The sequence below is a fragment of the Giraffa tippelskirchi genome, chromosome 10 (genome assembly GCF_054371585.1).
Source record: "Giraffa tippelskirchi isolate mGirTip1 chromosome 10, T2T-mGirTip1v1.2.pri, whole genome shotgun sequence".
NCBI lineage: Eukaryota > Metazoa > Chordata > Mammalia > Artiodactyla > Giraffidae > Giraffa > Giraffa tippelskirchi.
In genome coordinates, this window is record NC_137284.1 from 153,980,347 (window position 1) to 154,000,895 (window position 20,549).

General features: G+C 42.3%; 1 protein-coding gene across 4 annotated transcripts in view; it reads left to right on the forward strand.

Moving 5' to 3' along the window:
• The window catches only part of CNTNAP2 (contactin associated protein 2), a 2,222,175-nt gene that overhangs the window by 1,986,958 nt on the left and 214,668 nt on the right, over positions 1-20,549 (forward strand). For all 4 annotated transcript variants that reach the window (XM_081537160.1, XM_081537161.1, XM_081537162.1 and 1 more), the window contains one exon: positions 9,642-9,878. In XM_081537160.1, the coding sequence (XP_081393286.1) occupies positions 9,642-9,878 (237 nt within the window). The remainder of the gene's footprint in view (positions 1-9,641; positions 9,879-20,549) is intronic.

Sequence of the window (20,549 nt, forward strand, 5' to 3'; positions counted from 1 at the left end):
GTTCTCTCACCACCCGTTCCCTCACGAATAATGACCAGGTGGATTCTTTACCAACTGAGCTATTGACAGGAAGGTCTCAAAAATAACCCAATCAAATAGGCCTTTCCCATTTTCCTCTCCTCCTTGGCCTCAGGTATCATTTAAGACGCATAAGCACACCTTCCGGGCAGCCCTGACCTCAGAACACCCGCGGCTCCGTCCTCAGCCTCTCCAGCTCCCAGCTTCCCTCCCACTCCATCCCAACCCTCCCTTCTTTTTCTGCTGCCTCCCATCTCGGGAGCTCATGCAGCCTGGGAGGTTGGTGATCAAAGCTGTGCCGATCCCTCCCAGATCCATAAATCCAGCCTGTATCTGGGACTGAGGTCTGCAAATGCTTGCTTGGAGCCTAAGAGTGAGAGAGAGTGAGGTAACAGCTCTGATTCTTGGCTGTGTGTGTGAGAGAGAGAGAGAGAGAACACTGGACATAAGACAACAGAAAGAAGATGCTAATGTTGCTCCAAAGATGAGCAGAATTCTCCTGCAGGACACATCACATGAGCATATGTGCATGCTATTGCTTCAGTCCTATCTGACTCTTTGTGACCCCATGGACTGTAGCCCACCAGGCTCCTCTGTCCATGAGATTCTCCAGGCAAGAATACTGGAGTGGGTTTTCATGCCCTTTTCCAGGGTATCTTCCTGACCCAGGGATCGAATGCATACCTCTTATGTCTCCTGCGTTGGCAGGCATGTTCTTTACCACTAGCGCCACCTGGGAAGATATTTGTAAAAGAAATGTTCAGACAGAGTTGTAAGCTAGTGTATGTGAAATTTGGCTTTGTATTGAAGTTTACTGAAGTAACTATTAATAATTTAAAATATAAATCCTGCTGGGATCTGGAGGTTTATCACCAGACCTTCTGTCTGCCCCCACTTCCTTGAGGGACTTGAAATCATAAGACCCGCTGCAATGATGGTCTTCTGAAATAGCACTGTCAGACCAAGCATAGAGAAATAACCAACTTCCCCCCATCAGGAGCCAAAGCTCATCACTGCTCTGATTTTGAAAATGAAGTATGAAGCTTTTGCTTCATATGACAAGAAAATATACATATGACTTCAAGGATAACATGAAGGAAGCATCTCCTCTTTGTGGCCTAGAGACCAGGTTGAGCATCCATATGTCCAAATTCCTGATTCTGAACTCTGAGTGTTACATCCCTCTTCAAATTTCAGCCATCCCGGGACAGTACTCTGCTGAGGGGTGGATGATTTATCTCAGATAGTAATCATTCTGTTAGCATTTCCCATATGTAAGCACAGCAATGCCTGGAAACTTGTTAAAAAGCTGGAGAAGAGTCTCATATGATGCAAGCCCAAAATCAAGATGTAGCTACAGCATTGCAAGAGTGCTGACTTACCCAGGGAACTCTACTCAAGAATCTAAAAAAGAGTGTGTAAATAGATCAGTTGTACATATACATATATGGACACCACAAACTAACACAACATTGTAAATCAACTATACTCAAATAAAAAAAAATTTTTTTAAAGAGTGCTGACTTAATAGCTAGAAAGCCCAGGGGTGAACTATGGCCTCTTACTACCTGTGTGCTTGCGTGCATGCTGAATCAATTCAGTCCTGTCTGACTCTTTGTAACTCTATGGATTGTAACCCACCAGCCTCCTCTGTCCATGGGGATTTTCCAGGCAAGAATTCTGGAGTGGGTTGCCATGCCCTCCTCCAGGGGATCTTCTTGACCCAGGGATCAAACCCACATCTCTTACACCTATGTAACTCTGGGCAACTCCATTCTCTTGGTATCAGTTTCCTTACCTGTAAAATAAAAATGATAATATTAATTCTCTTTGAGAGTGAACACAAAAATGTAAAGTTTGAAACAGTACCTTCAGAAGCTGGCATTCAATAAATATTAGTTTTTGAAATAGCTAATACTTTAGCATGCTTGCCCTGCCACCATGGCCTCTGGAATGAATTAGGACCACTTAGCACCATCCTCATCAGGGAGCAATTGACCTTCAGACACACTAGTGCCCTCTGCTCCCAGAAACCCAGTTATCTTCTCCATCTCGATTTTGAAGTTTTCTTCTAGTTTAAATACTTTGGATTCACCTATTTTGCATGTCCTCCACTCAGAGGACATAGGAAATTCATGCAGTGATAATGAGCTTTAAAAAGATCCATCCTATTGAATGATGTTACAAATGAGAACTCAGGAGCATTATCTGAAGAAGCAATCCTCCAAAGACCCGCTCTAGAGTACGAATAAACGTTTTCACGTATGCCCTCCAATATCCAACTGACAGAGACATCCCTGATCAGTACTTGTCAATCACGCAGCTCTACGCTGAGTAATGTAAGCCCACATCCTTGAAGTCCCTCCACTACTAAAGAATCTGGGTCATTCTGAGGTCCTCAGCTTAACCAGATAGCTGGGTTTTGACTTAACACATCTGTACTGACACTACAAGGTTTTTTCCATGTTCAAGTTGACAGTCAAGACCTAAGAGACAATGCTAACATGGAAAACAAGAAACGCGGTAGGAGCAGCATCAGTCACTCTGGGGGGCCCAGCCTGTCCAGGCAGCAAACACATAACTGCTTTTGCCCCCTAACCTGCATGGCCAGGTCTGACAGCAGTGGAGAAGAGCCAGGGTCTGGGTGGGTCACCTGGTTGCAGGAATCTCAGCTCTGTTTCTTATCAGTGTTTTATGCCAGCCAGTCATGCATTCAATACCTCTATGCCAACTCAGGTGGTACAGTGGTAAAGAATCCGCCTGCCAATACAGGAGACCTGAGTTCAATTCCTGCGTCAGGAAGATCCCCCGGAGAAGGAAATGGCAACCCACTCCAGTATACTTGCCTGGGAAATCCCATGGACAGAGGAGTCTGGTGGGCTACAGTCCATGGGGTCACAAAGAGTCAGACATGACTTAACAACTGAGCACATGCCCGCTCACAGCTCCCCCAATCCGGAAGCAGTCCCCCACAGCAGACAAGAGAAGAAAAACACTCAACCTAACCCTGAACCTCCCAAGGAAACAGTACAATTAGACCATTAGAAAGTGGACTCCAAGGTCACTCTCTCAGGCAGGCCTGGACCAGCCCAAGCTTGAAGTTAACCCTTTACTCACTGTACTAGTCTGCTCAGTCTGCCCTGAGAAAATACCACAGACTATGGCTTGAACAGCAGAAATCCATTTCGCACGGTTCTGGAAGCTGGAAGTCCAAGATCAAGGTGCTGGCAGGGGTGGTTTCTCCTGAGGCCTCTCTCCTTGGCTGGCTCACCTGTATCTCCTCACATGCCCGCATCCTGGCACCTCTTCCTCTCCCGACCAGGGACACCCCTCCGATTAGATTAGGGACCACCCTTGTGTCCTCTTTTATTCTTAGTTACCTCTTTAAAGGCCCGACCTCCGAATGTGGTCACAGTGGGCGTTGGGGCTTCAACATAGGAATTTTGAGGTGACAAAACGCTCATGGGGTCGCAAAGAGTCAGACACGACTGAGCGACTGAACTGAAAACACTCATGATGCCTCTCATATCAGATTTGTGTACTGATCTCAGCCATATTTAATTTCCAACTCTGTGCTTCTATAGAATTCTGTCTATACTGCATAATAACAATAATAAACATCTACCATTAACTGAGCATTAGTACGGAGGGGGGTATTCTTATTACTGTTATTAATATGACCCTGGCTTCCCAGGTGGTGCTAGTGGTAAAGAACCTTCCTGCCAGTGCAGGAGACATGAGAGACATGTATTCGATCCCTGGATTAGGGAGATCCTCTGGAGGAGGGCATGGCAACCCACTCCAGTATTTGTGCCTGGAGAATCCCATGGACAGGGGAGCCTGGTGGGCTACAGTCCAGGGGGTCGCACAGTCAGACCTGACTGAAGCCACTTAGCATGCAGCATGCATGCAAGGTGTATATGTTTGTCAGTTTCATGCATGAGGAGACTGAGGCCCAAAGAGGAGCTGGGAAGATCGAGCAGGGAGCCGCAGAGTCAACACCCAGACGCAGATCTTTGCGAGCACAGTTCATGCTCTCCTCACCTTGTTTGCTGCCCCTCCTACGTCACGTTGTACCTCACACCACAATATGGCTGTGATTACATTTGTATTAACCTGTGGGCAACAAATATGTCTCCTCTGTCTTTTTATTTTTATTTATTTTTTAATGTATTTTTTGGCTGTGCTGGGTCTTTGTTGCTGCACGCAAGCCTTCTCTCGCTGCAGTGAGTGGGGGCCACTCTGTTGTGGTTAACAGGCTTCTCATAGCAGTGGCTTCTCTTGCTGTGGAACACGGTCTCTAGAGTGTGGGTTCAGGAGTTGTGGCACATGGGCTTAGTTGCCTCACTGCTCTGGGATCTTCCCCGACCAGGAATTGAACCATGTCCCCTGCATTGACAGGGAGATTCTCAGCCACTGGACCAGCAGGGAATTCCTCCTCCCAGCACCTTAACACGTGAGCTGGTGGCTTTGCTTCTCCCACAGTTCCTGTTTCACCTCCCTGCCCTCACCACCCCCCTCTGCCTGCAGGGAAGTGCCCCCTTACCTCTGTCTTCCCAGAGGTATGCCCTTGGGTACTCTTTCTGTCATTTTCTCAGTGGGATAGTGCCCTAAGGGCTCTATTTAAAACAGGAATCTGCCTGGGACTTCCTTGGCGGCCCAGTGATCCAGACTCCGCCCTTCCCTCCCTCCCATCCCTGGTCTGAGAACAAAGATCCCAAGTGGCACGGCCAAAAACTAAAAACAAATAAATATAATAGGGGTCTCCCCCACCCCACTCCAGATCCCACTTAACCCAGACTGACTTCAAACACAGGAGAACTTATTGAGCTTATTGCTAAATCTCCTTCTCCCTTAGCAAGAATGAAAGTTCTGCAAGGGCAAAGACTTTTGTGTGTCTTGTGTCACAGTACCTTCTAAACATCTAGACGAGGCTTAGGAGCCACAAAATTAATACTTATTGAACAGATAAATTAGATTCTGCGTGTGTGAGCTTCAGTGAAGTTGCTCTCTATGGCGAGTGACTGACCTGTCTTTCTGGGCATAGGTGCTCTGGAACCCAACTTAGCTCCTTAGAAAACTATTAAGCTCCTAGTTTGAGGACAGTGTTTTTTAGAATTCCTCCTGATCATTAGTTTCACCCTTTATGTTTAATTTAATACCTGATTATTTTGCCCCAATCTTCTGCAACTTTGATGACTGTATTATTCATTATGGGTAGTTACAGCATTTTCATAATTAATCTTTAATTGCAATACTTGAATAGCATTTCACATGAAAAATGATTTACAAATTAAACCCACGTCTCCCCTTGGGTAATTATCAGAGGTCTGACTAATGTGCGTGAGGCCCTCACTTGGCAGGGGGCTCTCTTCAATGACAATGTGTTGATTTTCTAATTAACGAAGGTTAAGTGGCATCTTTGCTTGCAGACCTACAATTTAAACTTATGACATTTGTCACCAAGACAGATCTCTATAGACCACACAACTTGAACTCAAATAATTATCACTGGTTCTAGTGCATTAGCATCCTTTGCATAATATTTAATGACCATTTTCAGGACAAAAGATTTTTCTTCATATCGACTAGATCAGTAAAAGTACTTTCCAGCTCACTGACCCATTTCATAAATCAGGGACCATCTAAAAAAAGAATGTAACTTATTTGGTTTTCCTTTATATAGAGGGAAATGGCATTCCACTTGCCTTCTTTATAAATTAAGAAAATAGTATAAAACTTCATTTAATAAATGCAACAAATTAGACTATAACTGTATGTTATGGTCAGTTAAGAAAAGAAGCAGGGGAAAGGTCAGGCAGCAGTGCAAAGAGGGAAAAGGAGACAAAAAGAAATTTAGGAGAAATTGAGAGTAATTTGCTGAAATGTAGAGAGGGAGACACACAAGCCTACAGGGAAAGATTGTACATCATGGACCAGAGTAATTCAGAGCTGGAAGGACCAGAGACATCCAATGCAGCCTCCTTTACGGAGAGGAAAGACTGATTCTGAGAGAGGGATGCCACGATTTGATTGAAGCCACAGAGCTAAGCAAAAATAGTCAATGGTCAATAGGGAGAGAGACATACAAACACAAAGGCAGGAGGAAAGACAGGCGGGTGTGGAAACTCAGAAAGAACAGGTCCAGAATGAATCAAAGAGGCTAAATGCTCTTACTGAATGAAGTTTGTTTACATACATAATGAGGCATATACACATATATCTAAATATTTATCTTAATGATAGTTAAACTATGACAATCTATATGTACTTTCTCTGCCAATTGAACCTTTCTAAATCTCCAATTTTATCAGATTGTCATTTATTTTGAGTCTTTTAACAAATCTCTTCAAATTCCCAACCACTGCTGACACCCTTAAATATCAATTATTTCAAAATTAATATACATCCTAGATAGATTAAAGAATGAAATGTTAAAAGAAATAAAATCATAAAAGTTCTAGAAGAAAATATATATTATTTTTGAAATAATTATAATTATATTTGAAAAATTATATTATTTTGGATTATAAAACATAATTATAAACCTAATATCAAAGGCAGAAATCATAAAAATAAGATAGATAGATAGATGTGACTACATAAACATCAAAACCTTTCATAGGGAAAAAGAAACATTATGTACAAGTTAACAGGCAGAAACTGGAAGGATATAGTTGCCAAATTTATAACAAAAAATTAAAGCCCCAATATTGTTATCAATCAATAAGAAATGTATCTTCTCCTGTAGTGTAGTGTTAGTCACTCAGTCATGTCCAATTTTTTGCTACCCCATAGCCCTATGGGCTCCTCTGTCCATAGGATTCTCCAGGCAAGAATATTGGAGTGGGCTGCTATTCCCTTCTCCCCTCCCCCTCAAAAAACAGAGGTCATGAAGAAACAAAAAAATAGAAATGAAAAAAACAAAAATTATTCAACTCACAGTATTGAAGCAATGCAAATTAAAAGAATGAACTCTTTCCCAACCCCCAGCCTATAAATTCAAAAGGATTCTGCCCAGTATTAGAATTGCTGTGGAGAAGACGGGAGTCTGATACCCTACTGGTGAAATATAATACAAACTGATAAAGTCTTCTAAGAGGGAAATATGGCTTTAAAATGTATATTCCCCTGTACCCAGCAATTACACTTCTGAGAATTAATTCCAAGGAAAACTGGACAGCATGTAAAGGTTTTTACAATGCTGTTTATTTCAGTATCGTATAAGATGGAAACTGGAATAAACCGCTTAAAGCCCAGAGGTAGGGGAATGACAAAATAACTTACAGTGTTTTGCAGGACGGGCTGCTGTGCAGATGTTAAACAAGATGTTCTATTTGAATATTTATTGCTGGGGAAGTGTTTTATGATACATTACATGAAAACAAATTTCAAAGCAATGCGCATACCCCCCTTTTTTCTTTGTTTTATTTTTTACACATAGGTATGTTCATAGATAAAAGTGGGAAAGACTATTTGCTAAGAATGAAAGTAATTCTATCTGAGTAGCATTACAGATTCTCTTTTTCATTTTGCTTATCAGTCTGTTTATGGTTTACACAATGAAAAACTATTATATTTGTAACCAGGGAAAAGGAGAGGCAGATATCTAAAAACAATGATTTAAAAATTTCAGCATATTTTGGCAGGATATAATTGTCTTAATTGAGTAGTGATGAAAATGTAAATGATGAGGCTTTTATTGAACAAAAGGCCCTTCGGAAAAACCCTTATTGCAAGAACAAAAGCCATAGCTGATAAAATGATGGATGCCAAATGGAAATTTTAGCACACAAATGATGACTCATGGATTGAAATTCTTCCAAATCATAGCAAAGGCCCAAATTCTCCACAGCCCAGAGGTGTGCAGAGGTGCTGATGAGCAGATTGCAAAGTGGGAAATCCTTCAAAGTGATTGTGTTTAGTAACCTCTTTTGCCATCTACTCTCCCACAGCTTTGATCAAAATGGGCATTGGACTCCCTTCAATTAATCCTCTTCTATTTAAATATTTTATTAAAAAGGAATAACCCCTGGAGAATCATCACTCAAATCTCTGTTCTACCCAATGAGACAACTGCAAGGCTTGGGTTTACAAAGGTAGTAGCGCAAGTCATTTGCTGTTTCATGGCTGAGGATACACAGGCATAAACAAAGGCTAATCCTTCTCTGCAACTAAAGCCTCTGATCCACCAGCCCTGTCTGATGAGTCATGTAATTGCACACTTCTCAAGATACTGGAATAAGTGATCAGAATCCATCTCCAGTGTGCAACCTTACCCAAAGTCTGCCAGTCCTATTGACCATGCTATCTTTAAAGACATCTAAATCTACACCTCAGAAACATGTATGTCTGTGGCCGCCAGACCCTGAAGTTCTTCTGTATCAGACAATCATCACAGAACAGAGTCTAAGACCACAGGCTCAAGAATAAGACAGATCTGACAGTGCTCTGGCACAGCAGAGTTATGAGTCCTTAAGTACAGGACTTCATTTCTCTAAACCTCAGTTTTGTTATCCATACAATTAGGGCACGAAAACAATGCCTACCTTGCCAGGTTGTTGTGAGAATCAGATGAATATCATATATAAGGTGCTTGGTAGAATACCTACTACGTTGCCCTCAATAAAAGAGTAACTTTCACTTTATTAACCATATCTTTTTTTCTAAATCCCCATCAGATTTCTTTTAATAAGTTTAACTATTATCATTGTATTAATTCCAGAAAAGCTGTTAGTCTAAAGCCCAGGCACATTTATAAATTTGAGTTCCTCTTTTTTTGTACTGGCTGCTTAAAAAATTCATAGCAAAGATTATTATAGACACAATCTACTTGTGATATATTAACAATTCTCCAATGGATTCTGCTATGAAATTTGTTAAGAATATTTTAATATTTTCATGCTCTTAAACCTCCAACTCCATAACTTACTCAGAAAATCACAGTGAACTTGCTTTTTGTGTTATGTGTCTTGAAATGGCATTTAAACAAAGGCAATAAAATCTAAACTGACCTGGTAATAAATGTGGTATAGCTGACTTCTGTGTGAAATCATCAATTCCAATTTCCAACAACCCCAGACAAGAAGCTCTGGGAATCCTTAACATGAATTTCAAAGCAAAGCTTTTCTTGAGACAAGAAGAACCAGGACTTAAAATCACATTCCAAACGGATTTACTTCTTCTGACTAATTGACTTGTTAACTATGCTAATATATTCATGTCCCTCTGCCTTTTTATATCTCTTCCAGTAGATAATGCTGTGGAATGTAACGCCGTGAGATTAAAAACCAAAGAATTTAGAGATTTCTATAAACTTCTCTCCTAAGGAAACCAGATTAGACTTCCAAAACAGCTTATAAAATTTGTGTGTGTCTCCAAGCATTTTAGTTCTATAGCAAATTTATTGCTTCTCCCAAGACAGCCTCTTTTTAAAGTAGGCGTTATAGCCTAAGGGGGAAAAGTTGCAAGCTCTTCTATTAGGCAGGATCAAGTTGACAGTGAGAGTGCCTGCAGCATTTGGCAGTTTCATCTCCTCCCACAGTGGTCCGAGGCAGGAGGAATGAAATAGAAGCCGTGGCAGAGGTGATTCTGTCTGAGCTCCATGCCTTCTGTCTTCCCAGGTGGTGCTGGAGGCCAGCAGGGCTTCCTGGGCTGCATCCGCTCCCTAAGGATGAATGGGGTGACTCTGGACTTGGAAGAGAGAGCCAAGGTCACATCTGGTTTCAAATCCGGGTGCTCAGGCCACTGTACCAGCTATGGGGCCAACTGTGAGAATGGAGGCAAGTGTATAGAGAAGTACCACGGCTATTCCTGCGACTGCTCCAACACAGCCTATGACGGAACATTTTGCAACAAAGGTAAGTAGGAACCAGTTTTCAGAGCCACGTTTAGATATCTTTGAAGCCCAGGTCATCTGTTGAATTACTCTTCAGTTGGCATAAGAGTTCTTCACTCCAAGGGTAAACTGTTTTGGAATTCTTCTCCCATCATAAGAAGGAAGTCCCGGAAAACAATCCCTCATGTTTGTTGTTCATTAATAAGAGAAAAGCCTTGAGTGTGGTGCGGAGTTTCCCCCTAAATTCAAGCAAACTTTGCAGTGACTACAATATTACAGAGCAAATAGCCATGTCGTGCCTTAATGATGAATAAAGTTAAGTAGCCATTGAAAGGGGTCAGTGATGGGCCTCCTGACCCTCTCACTCACTTGGACCCATACATCATGCAGTGAATCAATCTGTGCTGCCCAGTGGTCTTCATGTCCACTCTCCCCTGGCTGCTAAGAGAATGAATTCAAGTTGGACTCACAAGAAAGCCCCTCTGTTCAATTCTTGTCACTATCAGTTTTTATCACTCTTCTATAGGACACCTCAATGGTGGGTTCTCAGCCCCCACGAAAGTGCAGGAATACTGAGATACTACATCTAATAATGCAGTAACATCTAACAGTGTTACTGCCTTATTTCAGTCTTGAAGGAGTAACGCCTAATAAATCCTGCAAATCCAATCAGCTGACTCCAAGAAACTGGTGCTTATGGCTGTTGTCATTCAGGATGCGCCTGGTGATCTTGCGTAACCAGAAGAAATTCACTCAGTTGGCCTGTGGCTTCTTTTCCACTTGTAAACAAGAGGGCTGGGGAGAGGCAGAGCTGACCCTCTTCTCAAGCTACAATTGAAATGCAAGTAACTCACTCTTCTCTTTCTAGATGAATGTTTAGCGTTTGGGTAAAGTTTTCTGTAAATGGTTGGTGCATCTCTTTATAAGAAGCTTTACATAAGTAGCCTATTCATACTCTCATGAATACATGGAGGGTTGTTTATGCTGGCATTATTCACACAAGATGCCACACAGAAGGAGGAATTGTTCCCTAACATTCTCTGTACATCCAGGCTACTCTCTGACAGCGCTGTCATGTAAGCATATAAATTAGGTCAGACCGGGCTTGAAGGCTTAGCATGAGACAACAACAAAGGTGGAAAGGAACACCATTGCTGAATCATCCACAGCATATTAGCACTGCTGTTACAGAGCATTCTCCCACTTGCAACAACATGGTTCCATGATTGTCCAGGGTCACACAATGGGAAGGGTTTGCAGAACACATTAATTTTGCACTTGTAGAAATGACAGTCTTGCAATTACCATTCATTGTGCTTGATGCTAATTTAATGTAGTCATTCCCTTGCCAAAGTGGTGTCTGAATGCAATCAAGTGAGCGCTAAATGTCTGAGAGATTCCACTGCATAAGTGCCAATTTAAAGAAAATCATGAGCCCTTTATTTTTGGAGAGTTAGGTTAAGTACAGTAGCTCACCCACAACCTCTGGGGGTTAATAGGCAATACTCACAAACAGAAAGACAAGAGTATATACTCTTCTGCCTTGCCCATGCTTGAGATGGAGTCAAAAAAAGCCTGTGAGTTCCCAGTGACATTATTTCAAAGGGTTTACATAGAAGATCCCTAAACATTCTCTTAATACCTGTTTAGCAGGGTGAGTTTACGTTTGACTCAGTTAATGGCTTTACCAAAAGAGATTAAAAACAGCAAACTGTATTTGGAAAGTATTTGTGGGCATCCTTCTGGGTCAAGGCAAGTATTGTCTTGACCTGGGGAGGATGAAGGTGGTGCTGGTTGAGAGGAATCAGAAAAGCTTCACCTGCACTAAATCAGGCTCATTCCCAGATGGGGTCTTCAGCCGAGGCCTGCGGCCAGGTGGTGCCCCTGGGTCTCACCTCCCAGCGCATCAGCTCCTGTGACCACACCCTCAGGTGTCTACAGCCACATGACTCAGCCTCCAGAGAGAGCATCCACAGTCATCTGCCTAAGAGTGAGCTTGAGAAAGTCCTGTGCAGGCAGGCTTCCTCGGGCTTCCCTGATAGCTCAGTTGGTAAAGAATCTGCCTGCAATGCAGGAGACCCCAGTTCGATTCCTGGGTTGGGAAGATCCCCTGGAAAAGGGATATGCTACCCACTCCAGTATTCTTGGGCTTCCCTTGTGGCTCAGCTGGTAAAGAATCTGCCTGCAATGCAGGAGACCAGGGTTCAATCCCTGGATTAGGGAAGATCCCCCCTGGAGAAGGGAAAGGCTACCCACTCCAATATTCTGGCCTGAAGAATTCCATGGGCTAGTCCATGGGGTCACAAAGAGTCAGACACGACTGAGTGACTTTCACTTCACTTCTTCGGCTAGAATAGTTCTGTACTTGTGTATGTGGACAGAGGTCCACAGTATTTTGCTGAATTAATGAAATGGGTCTTAGCACATCACATACAACATGATTAAATGTCTATACAAAATCTAACACACACACACAAGGAAAGCAACTGTAAGGAAACATATCAAAATATTGTGTTAGTCGCTCAGTCGTGTCCGACTCTTGGCGATCTCATGGACTGTAACTCACCAGGCACCTCTGTCTATGGGATTCTTCAGACCAGAATACTGGAGCAGATTACCATTTCCTTCTCCAGGGGATCTTACTGACCCAGGAATCAAACCTCGGTCTCCTGCATTGCAGAGAGATTCTTTACCATCTAAGCCACCAGGACAGCCCATCAAAATATCAACTGTCATTATCTGGGGAGAGGGCGAAAACACAAGTATTTATTTTCTCTTATCTTTTTGCTGTATTTTCTAATTTTTATATAATGATGAATTACCTCTTTTTTTCCTCACTTTTGCCTCTTTTGGGGAAGAACTAAGTACTAAGAGTCAGAGCCCTTACCCCATGCATTCAAGGCTCAACTACCTATGGTTAGAAAATATCTAGAAAATATCTGTTAACCAGAAATCATGATACCATGTAATCACACTATCTGGAATGGAGGATCATCTCAGGTGAAAACTGCACATAATTAAATTATCTTTGAAAAATCCCTCTCTCCATGCATTTAACAGAGCCTGTTTTTTCACAAACCTTCAAACCAGTCACCTTTCAGATGGGCCCCTAAGGAAGGTGTGCCTTGTTGGGGCCAAGTTGTATGAAAATAAAAAACACTTGTATCACACTCAGCCAGGTGAGGGGGCATACAGGGTCTCTAGCAGGTCCCTCCTGATGATGCTTTTTGCTTTGCAGGTACTGCATTGACAGTCACTGTCCCACCAGCTCAGTGTAGATAGCAGACAGTCCTTTCTCTCTTCTTTGAAGTCTTATCAAAAACTTCTCCTAGAACCTTTTTTTTTTTTTTTTCAAATGAATCTTTAAAGATTTGATCATCACTTAAGGTGTCAGCTCTTCCAGGGAAGAGTCATTAAATAGAAAAGCTGACTGGGGAAAAGTTCGGGTTTTGGAGAGAGCATGAGTGAAAGTGAAAGTCGCTCAGTCGTGGCCGACTCTTTGTGACCCCGTGGACTATACAGTCCATGGAATTCTCCAGGCCAGAATACTGGAGTGGGTAGCCTTTCCCTTCTCCAGGGGATCTTCCCAACCCAGAGATCAAACCCAGGTCTCCCGCGTTGCAGGTGGATTCTTTACTGGCTGAGCCACAAGGGAAGCGCAGAGAGCATGAGGGCCTCCCAGAAACTCTGTAACTAGACATCATAGCCAGTCATCTCGTCTCTACAGATAACTGCACAATGTCCCCTCTTCTTAGAATGCCCAGCCAATAGCCACCACTTCACTCAGCACAGACAGCGCCATCCCATGGGCAGTTCCTTGGCAGCCCATTGGCTGAGACTGTAGATGCCTCTGGGAGCAGGGCAAACCCAGTTCACACGGAAGGCTTGGCTGCAGGTCTGTCATACCAAGCATTAGTGGGGACCCCCACTGGGGACCCCGGACATGCCACCGGTTGCCTTCTCTAAACAGACCTATTCCTTCTTGGACAGTCAGACCTCAAAACACATTTATGACAATCAACCTCATTTTTATTTCTAACCAGAAATTAACAACATGATTAGAAGCAAACTCTCTGTCTTCTCTGTGTTTTCAAACAAGAGGGAAAGTAGACCTGTTGCAGCCACAGCAATTTCTATATTAAATGTAGCTGAATACAGTCAAGGATTGAACAGTGTCCCTCTCTGCCAAGTGCATGTCCACCCAGAACCTCAGAATCTGACCTTGTTTGGAAACAGGCTCTTTACAGATGTAATTAATGTGAGGTCATACTGGACCTAGGGTGGGCCAGGAACGCATGGGGCCCCCAGAAGCTCAAAAAAGCAAGGAAGGACCCTCCCCTGGAACCTTCAGAAGATGTGTGGCCCTGATAACACCTTGCTTTTTACTTGTAGCCACTATAACTGTGAGAGAATAAATTTCTGTTGTTTCAGGCCACCCGCAGTATGATCCATTGTTAGGGCAGTCATAGGAAATCAACAGAAGTGCATATAAAAACCTTCAATGCGTCTTAATTCCTGTATGTAACCATGATAACAGCTGACATTTGTTGAGAACTTGCTATGGCCTGGCAGTGTGCCAAGGTCTTTAATTATGTTAACATCATCTAATACTCATGACAGCCCCATGTTGATACTATAATTATTGTCCCCATTTTACAGAGGAGGAAATTTAGGCACAAGAGGGTATCAGTCACTTGCCCAAGGTTCACACACCAGTAAGTAGCAGGACTGCGATTTATATGCGGGCAGTTTGACTCAAAGCTCCTGTTCTTCACCATCACTTTGTGTTACTGCTTCTCACCAGGGCACAGTCCTTCATGTCATTCAGTCGCTCAGTCTTGTCCCACTTTGCGACCCCATGGACTGTAGCTGCCAGGCTCCACTGCCCATGGCATTTTCCAGGCAAAAATATTGGAGAGGGTTGCCATTTCCTTCTCCAGGGGATCTTCCAGCCCAGGGATCAAACCCGTGAATGCAGGTGGATCCTTTACCACTGAGCCACCTGGGAGGCCTGATCCTTCATGTAGGTTCACATAAAGCTGAAAACAGAACCCCTGGTCTTAAAGCTTTTTAGTTATGGTGATTCGGTTAAAAAAAAAAAACAAACAGCACATTCTTGGATGCATATATTATCATAAGAAAAAACAGAATACAAGATCAGAACAGAACCTCTTTCTCTCTCTCCCTCTTTCCCTTCCCTCATCCCCCACCCCACATCCACACATTTAGGTGTACACTATAATCACTTATTGATTTATTTCCTTAACAAACACTCAGTAAGCACCTAATATGCCTAGGAGCTTTGAACGTACAGTTGAGTCTGACTATACTGAAATTTTCAAAATATTTCAGTGGTTTACATCTGTAGACCAGGACAATCTAGTGTACACAAAAGGAGGAGATGTGAATTAGCCATCATCCAGGCTGCCAGAAAGAGTTCTTCATTAGCATCCCTTCACTGGGCCAAGTTTAGCAAGAACTTATCATCAAGAGGCACAAAAATATCTCCTAATTCACTTCTCTGCATTTTTTTTTTCCTGTAAAAATTTTCGTGTTCCTCTGCCAAACCAGGACGGCAGCTGAAGCATCATTGTTGTTGTTCAGTCGCTAAGTCGTGTCCGACTCTTTGCGACCCCATGGACTGCAGCACGCCAGATTTCCTTGTCCTCCACCATCTCCTGGAGTTTGCTGAAGTTCATGTCCATTGAGTTGGTGATGCTGTCTAACCATTTCACCCTCTACCGTCCTCTTCTCCTTTTGCCCTCAATCTTTCCCAGCATCAGGGTCTTTTCCAATGCATGCGTATCTTTAAATACTTGGCAAACATTGTCTGAGTTTAGGGAGTTGTCTTTTCTTCTCAAACATCCATTTGTTTGTCACTCAGATAAAGTCCAAACTTAGAAGGACCAAGGTAACAAGACTGCAGTGACTACGAGTGAAGGAGGAGGGTCAGCAAATGCAGTGTTGCCATCATTTACAGTCACACACACGCACACTACCCTCCCTGTGATCCAGCTCAGTCTCCTGCTCTCCCTCTGAGTGTCATGGCAGTGACTAATGATACAGAAGAAACTGTTTATGGCTAACTCAGGTCCCCACATAGAAAATGGATGATGGAATTAGACATGAGTTTGAATCTAGCGTCCTCACTTGCAGGTTCCATGACCTTGAGCAAATGTTTAACTCTACTTGGCTTCATCTTCAGAAATATGGAACATCTATTCTTAATTCCACCGTGAGGATAACATGGGATCATGTGAACAAATCTCCGAACTGAAAGCCTGGCACAAATCAGTCAGGCAGCAGATGTCCCTTTCCATTCTCTGCACTTTCTTTGTTTGTGTTTTTGTTTTTACTTTAAATCATGTCATCCTTTCATCTGTCCCTAAAAGCTTTAAATATCATATGCCTAACTGGCGTCGTTTCAGTTACCTCTGAGTGCTAGATTCAGTTCAGTCCAGTTCAGTCGCTCAGTCATGTCCGACTCTTTGCGACCCCATGGACTTCAGCACGCCAGGCCTCCCTGTCCATCACCAGCTCCCGGAGTCTACCCAAACCCATGTCCATTGAGTCGGTGATATCATCCAACCATCTCATCCTCTGCCTCATCTGCTACTGGAGAAGTGATGGCAGTATCATAAAGTGTGCTCTCTACTAAATTGTGGTCACGGTCATATTTTTCTAAAGCTGAAAGTATCACCTCTGGACCCTAAACCCTGATGAACTGAGGAATATGCAGAGATGGGAATGGACACCCCAGTCTCTGCATCCCAGGGGTCATGCCCCTGAGTACAGTTCCTCATATAAGGTGTCCATCCCCATTAAGAGCCAACTTAGGTCACCTTAGCGATGGCTGTGTCCCTTCCTAAATCAAAACCCATCAGGAGACAAGAAAGCACTGAAAGAGTTCAGGACTCCATTTTGCTGAGAGGACTCAAGTCCACATTCAAGGAAATTAAATTGTACCCATCAGTCCAAGTCGAAGACTCAAGTCCAAGTTCAACCTGTAAGGGACGAGGATTGTCCCTCTTGCCTCCTAAAGGAGTGTTTCATGGTAAGCGGGAGAAGGTAGCTTTGCTCAATCCACTTTGAATATTTCCAAACTCTGCTTCTTGGTGGCTCCAGGCACTGCTCAGGGAACAGAGGAAGTCTATGGGCTGCCCTTGTAGAGTGGGTTTGAAGCCTTTTAGGGAAGGTTCATTTCAAAATATTATAAAACAATTAGGGGAGAGAGAAAAGAGAAACGCATCTTAGGATCACAACTTTATATGAAACTAGTTAATGGCAACAATCCCAGGAGGAGGAAATGGCAACCCACTCCAGTATTCTTGGCCGGAGAATCCATGGACAGAGGCGCCTAGCGGGCTACCGTCCATGGGGTCTCAAAGAGTGGACAAGACTAAGCACTCACGCGCCAATGGCAACACTGGCCGTTTTTTCTCAGATCGACCTACCCACTCTTGATCCCAGCTCGGAGAAGAATTTGACACCAGCAGGAAGAGATGTCTTTCATGGGCTTCTTTTTCATTTCTAGCTGGAACAGGAGATTTTATAGATTTGGACTCATGCCTACAGGAACAAGAATTCTTTTTCCTCTTCCTTTCCCCCTTAGAATGTTATTCAAGAAGGGAAAACTCTCCTCTAATAATAGGTTTTTTAAATCTTCAGACCTTAAAAATATCATAAAAACACACAATCATCTGATTTTAAAAAGAAAGAGGAAAAGTTAAGAAAATTCTTGTGGACAAAAGCCTGTAAATACTTACGGATAAAAGGAAATGCTTTTGACTTGATTCTAAAAGGTCAAAGCTGCAGAGATGGCCTTCAAGTTAGGTGACTTCATTATTGAATTTTGTGGTGGTAAATAGCATTCTCCCTGACCTGGGATTTTCTTGGGGGTCCTAGATACAAAGGAAAACCTGACCTATTAACTTTTCTGGAGAAAGGGTTTTAAAAATTCAGTGGTAAAAACAAGCCCTTTGTAAAACACCAAATGTAATAAAGGACAGAGATTTGGACTTTGCCTCAAGTAAACGATAAATAACTTTAAGTTTGTGCCCATTTCTATTACCCACCAAGTTTTGGACCTTTTTGGATAAATAGTTTTCATTTTCCTGTGTGTGTTGTTGAATGTTTTTATTCCTCATTATTCAGCAATAATGAGAATTCAGTAATATGAAGTTTATAAAAATAATACTGTGTCATTTCCTACAAATTAGCCATAATTTCAGCTGAAACTCTACCCATTTCTTTTCTTTCATGAGCCTAAAAATTATCAGTGTCATAAATTTTCTGAAGGGTTTTGCTTTTAAATTACTCACATTTTTTGCTCTCCTTACAAACATGTCCATACCAACATTCTGATTGACCTTAAGTATTTCATTACATCTGCAGGACATAAAGACCTGCCTCTGGTGTGCAGTGTCTCCTCTTTGCAACCTTCTTTCATGGTCATCATTGCCAGCAGGCAGCTCTGGCCTTAGCAGGGCTCATCCAAGGCATCCCTTGGCTAGAGGAAATTCACTTTCTTAAACGATCAAACCTGAGGGGTCTTGAGCTGTGTTTAATCTTCCCATCTTATAGATCACCCTGGCTCTGAACTCATTCACATACTTTTACTTCCATCAATTTCAATTGACTGTAATAGTGGATGGTTTACATAAATGGGTATTTTGCTTGTTTTGCTGCAGTTAGGACCAAACCCTAAGGAAACAGAAATGATTAGGGTCAGCTACTCTTTCTGAGCATCCCTAAGCTTGGCATCTTAAATATATGATCTCCATGTTCTCATGAGGTCTGGGCATAGGATAAAGATACAGTGTAGTGTTTAACCCAGCCTGACAATAATCCTCTAGGTAGGCTTCTAAGTGAAGAGCTCATGAAATATAAGGTGGCTTCTAAACTATTCAAGTTCTGTAAGGTAGAGATTCTCAGCAAAACTGAATCATCAGCAGTAAAAATTTAACATACCTATGTTCTGGATGAATGAAGTAAGATCAAGTAGTTTGCTCATTAATAACAGTTTAATTTCCTTATATGCACTGGGCACAAGTATAGTGAAACACAGAACATTTACTGAAAGCCTACTATGTGGGAAGCAGAGGATTGACAGTGAGGAGACTGAGATAAATGAGATAAGGCCTGAAATGAAGTAGAAGCTGTGGACCCAACTGCAGTACGATGGGAAAACAAGATGGAAGCGCAGAGTGATACCTGGACATGGAACCAGCCCGTCGTGTTAACGGCAGAGCTGCTCTTAAAGTCCCACCCAAGGATAGCAGGGCAGACTATGCTGGCTGCACTGAATTCTGGGGACAGGCATTTGATTAGAGGAGAGGGCTCTTAAAAAAAATGTGTCATGAATGAATCTCAAGCTTAAAGATTCAAGAAGCCTTGTGAACCTCAAGTATAACAAAAATAAAAACCACATAAAGATACATTACTGAAACCTAACGACAAAATTTTTTAAACTCATAATTTTTTTTAAAAAAAGGATTTATTCTTGAAAAATAAATTAGGAGTTTTAAAAACTGATATAATCAGTATTTTAAAAATAGTTATTTGGTTTTAATATTGCAAAAATAAATTGCTGCAGAAAATTAACAGTGAACAAATGTTTTAGGGTTTAGATCAGTTAGCTCTTTTTCAGCTTGTTCCCCATGAATCAGTGATATTTTATGAAGCTTTTCTCTCTTTGGTTTCTAACATGAAAAAACTAGGGAAATTTTTAAATGGGCCAAAGACCACACCAGAGAAGTTATACAAATGGCAAATAAGCATATGAAAAGATGATCCACATTATATATCGTCAGGGAAATCCAAATTAAAACAACAGTGAGATACCACTACACATCTATTAGAATGGCCAAAATCGGGAATACTGACAACACAAAATCCTGACAAGAATGTGGAGCAACAGAAACTCTCATTCATTGCCAGTGGGAATGCAAAATGGTCCAGCCACTCTGAAAGACAGCTGGGCAATTTCCTACAAACTAAACATGTTCTCACCATACATTCTAGCAATCATGCTCCTTGCTATTTACCCAAAAAAGGTGAAATCTTGTATCCACACAAAAACCTGTGCACAGGTATGTATAGCAGCACTATTCATAATTGCCAAAACTTGGGAGCAAACCATGATATCCTTCAGTAGGTGAAGGAATAAATGAACTGTTGTACATCCAGGCAATGGAATACTATTCAGAGTTAAAAACAAATGAGCTGTCAAACCATGAAAAGACATGGTGGAAACATCAATGTGTATTACTAAGTTAAAGAAGTCAATATGAAACTGGATAATTCCAAATATATAATATTTTGGAAAAGGCAAAATTATAGACAGTAAAACCGTCAATGGTTTCCTGTGGTTGGAAGTAGGAAGGAGGAATGACTAGGCAAAGCACAGAGGGTGTTTAGGGCAGTGAAACTACTCTCTAAGACAGAAACTATTGAGACGGGTGCCTCTGCGTGCATGCTCAGTCACTTCAGTCCTGTCTGACTCTTTGCGACCCCATGGGCTGTAGCCCACCAGGCTCCTCTGTCCATGGGATTCTCCAGGCAAGAATACTGGAGTGGGTTGCCATTTCCTTCTCCAGGGGATCTTCCTGACCCAGGGATCGAACCTGTGTCCCCTGTGTCTTCTGCATTGCAGGCAGATTCTTTACCACTAAGCTACCGGGGAAGCCCCATT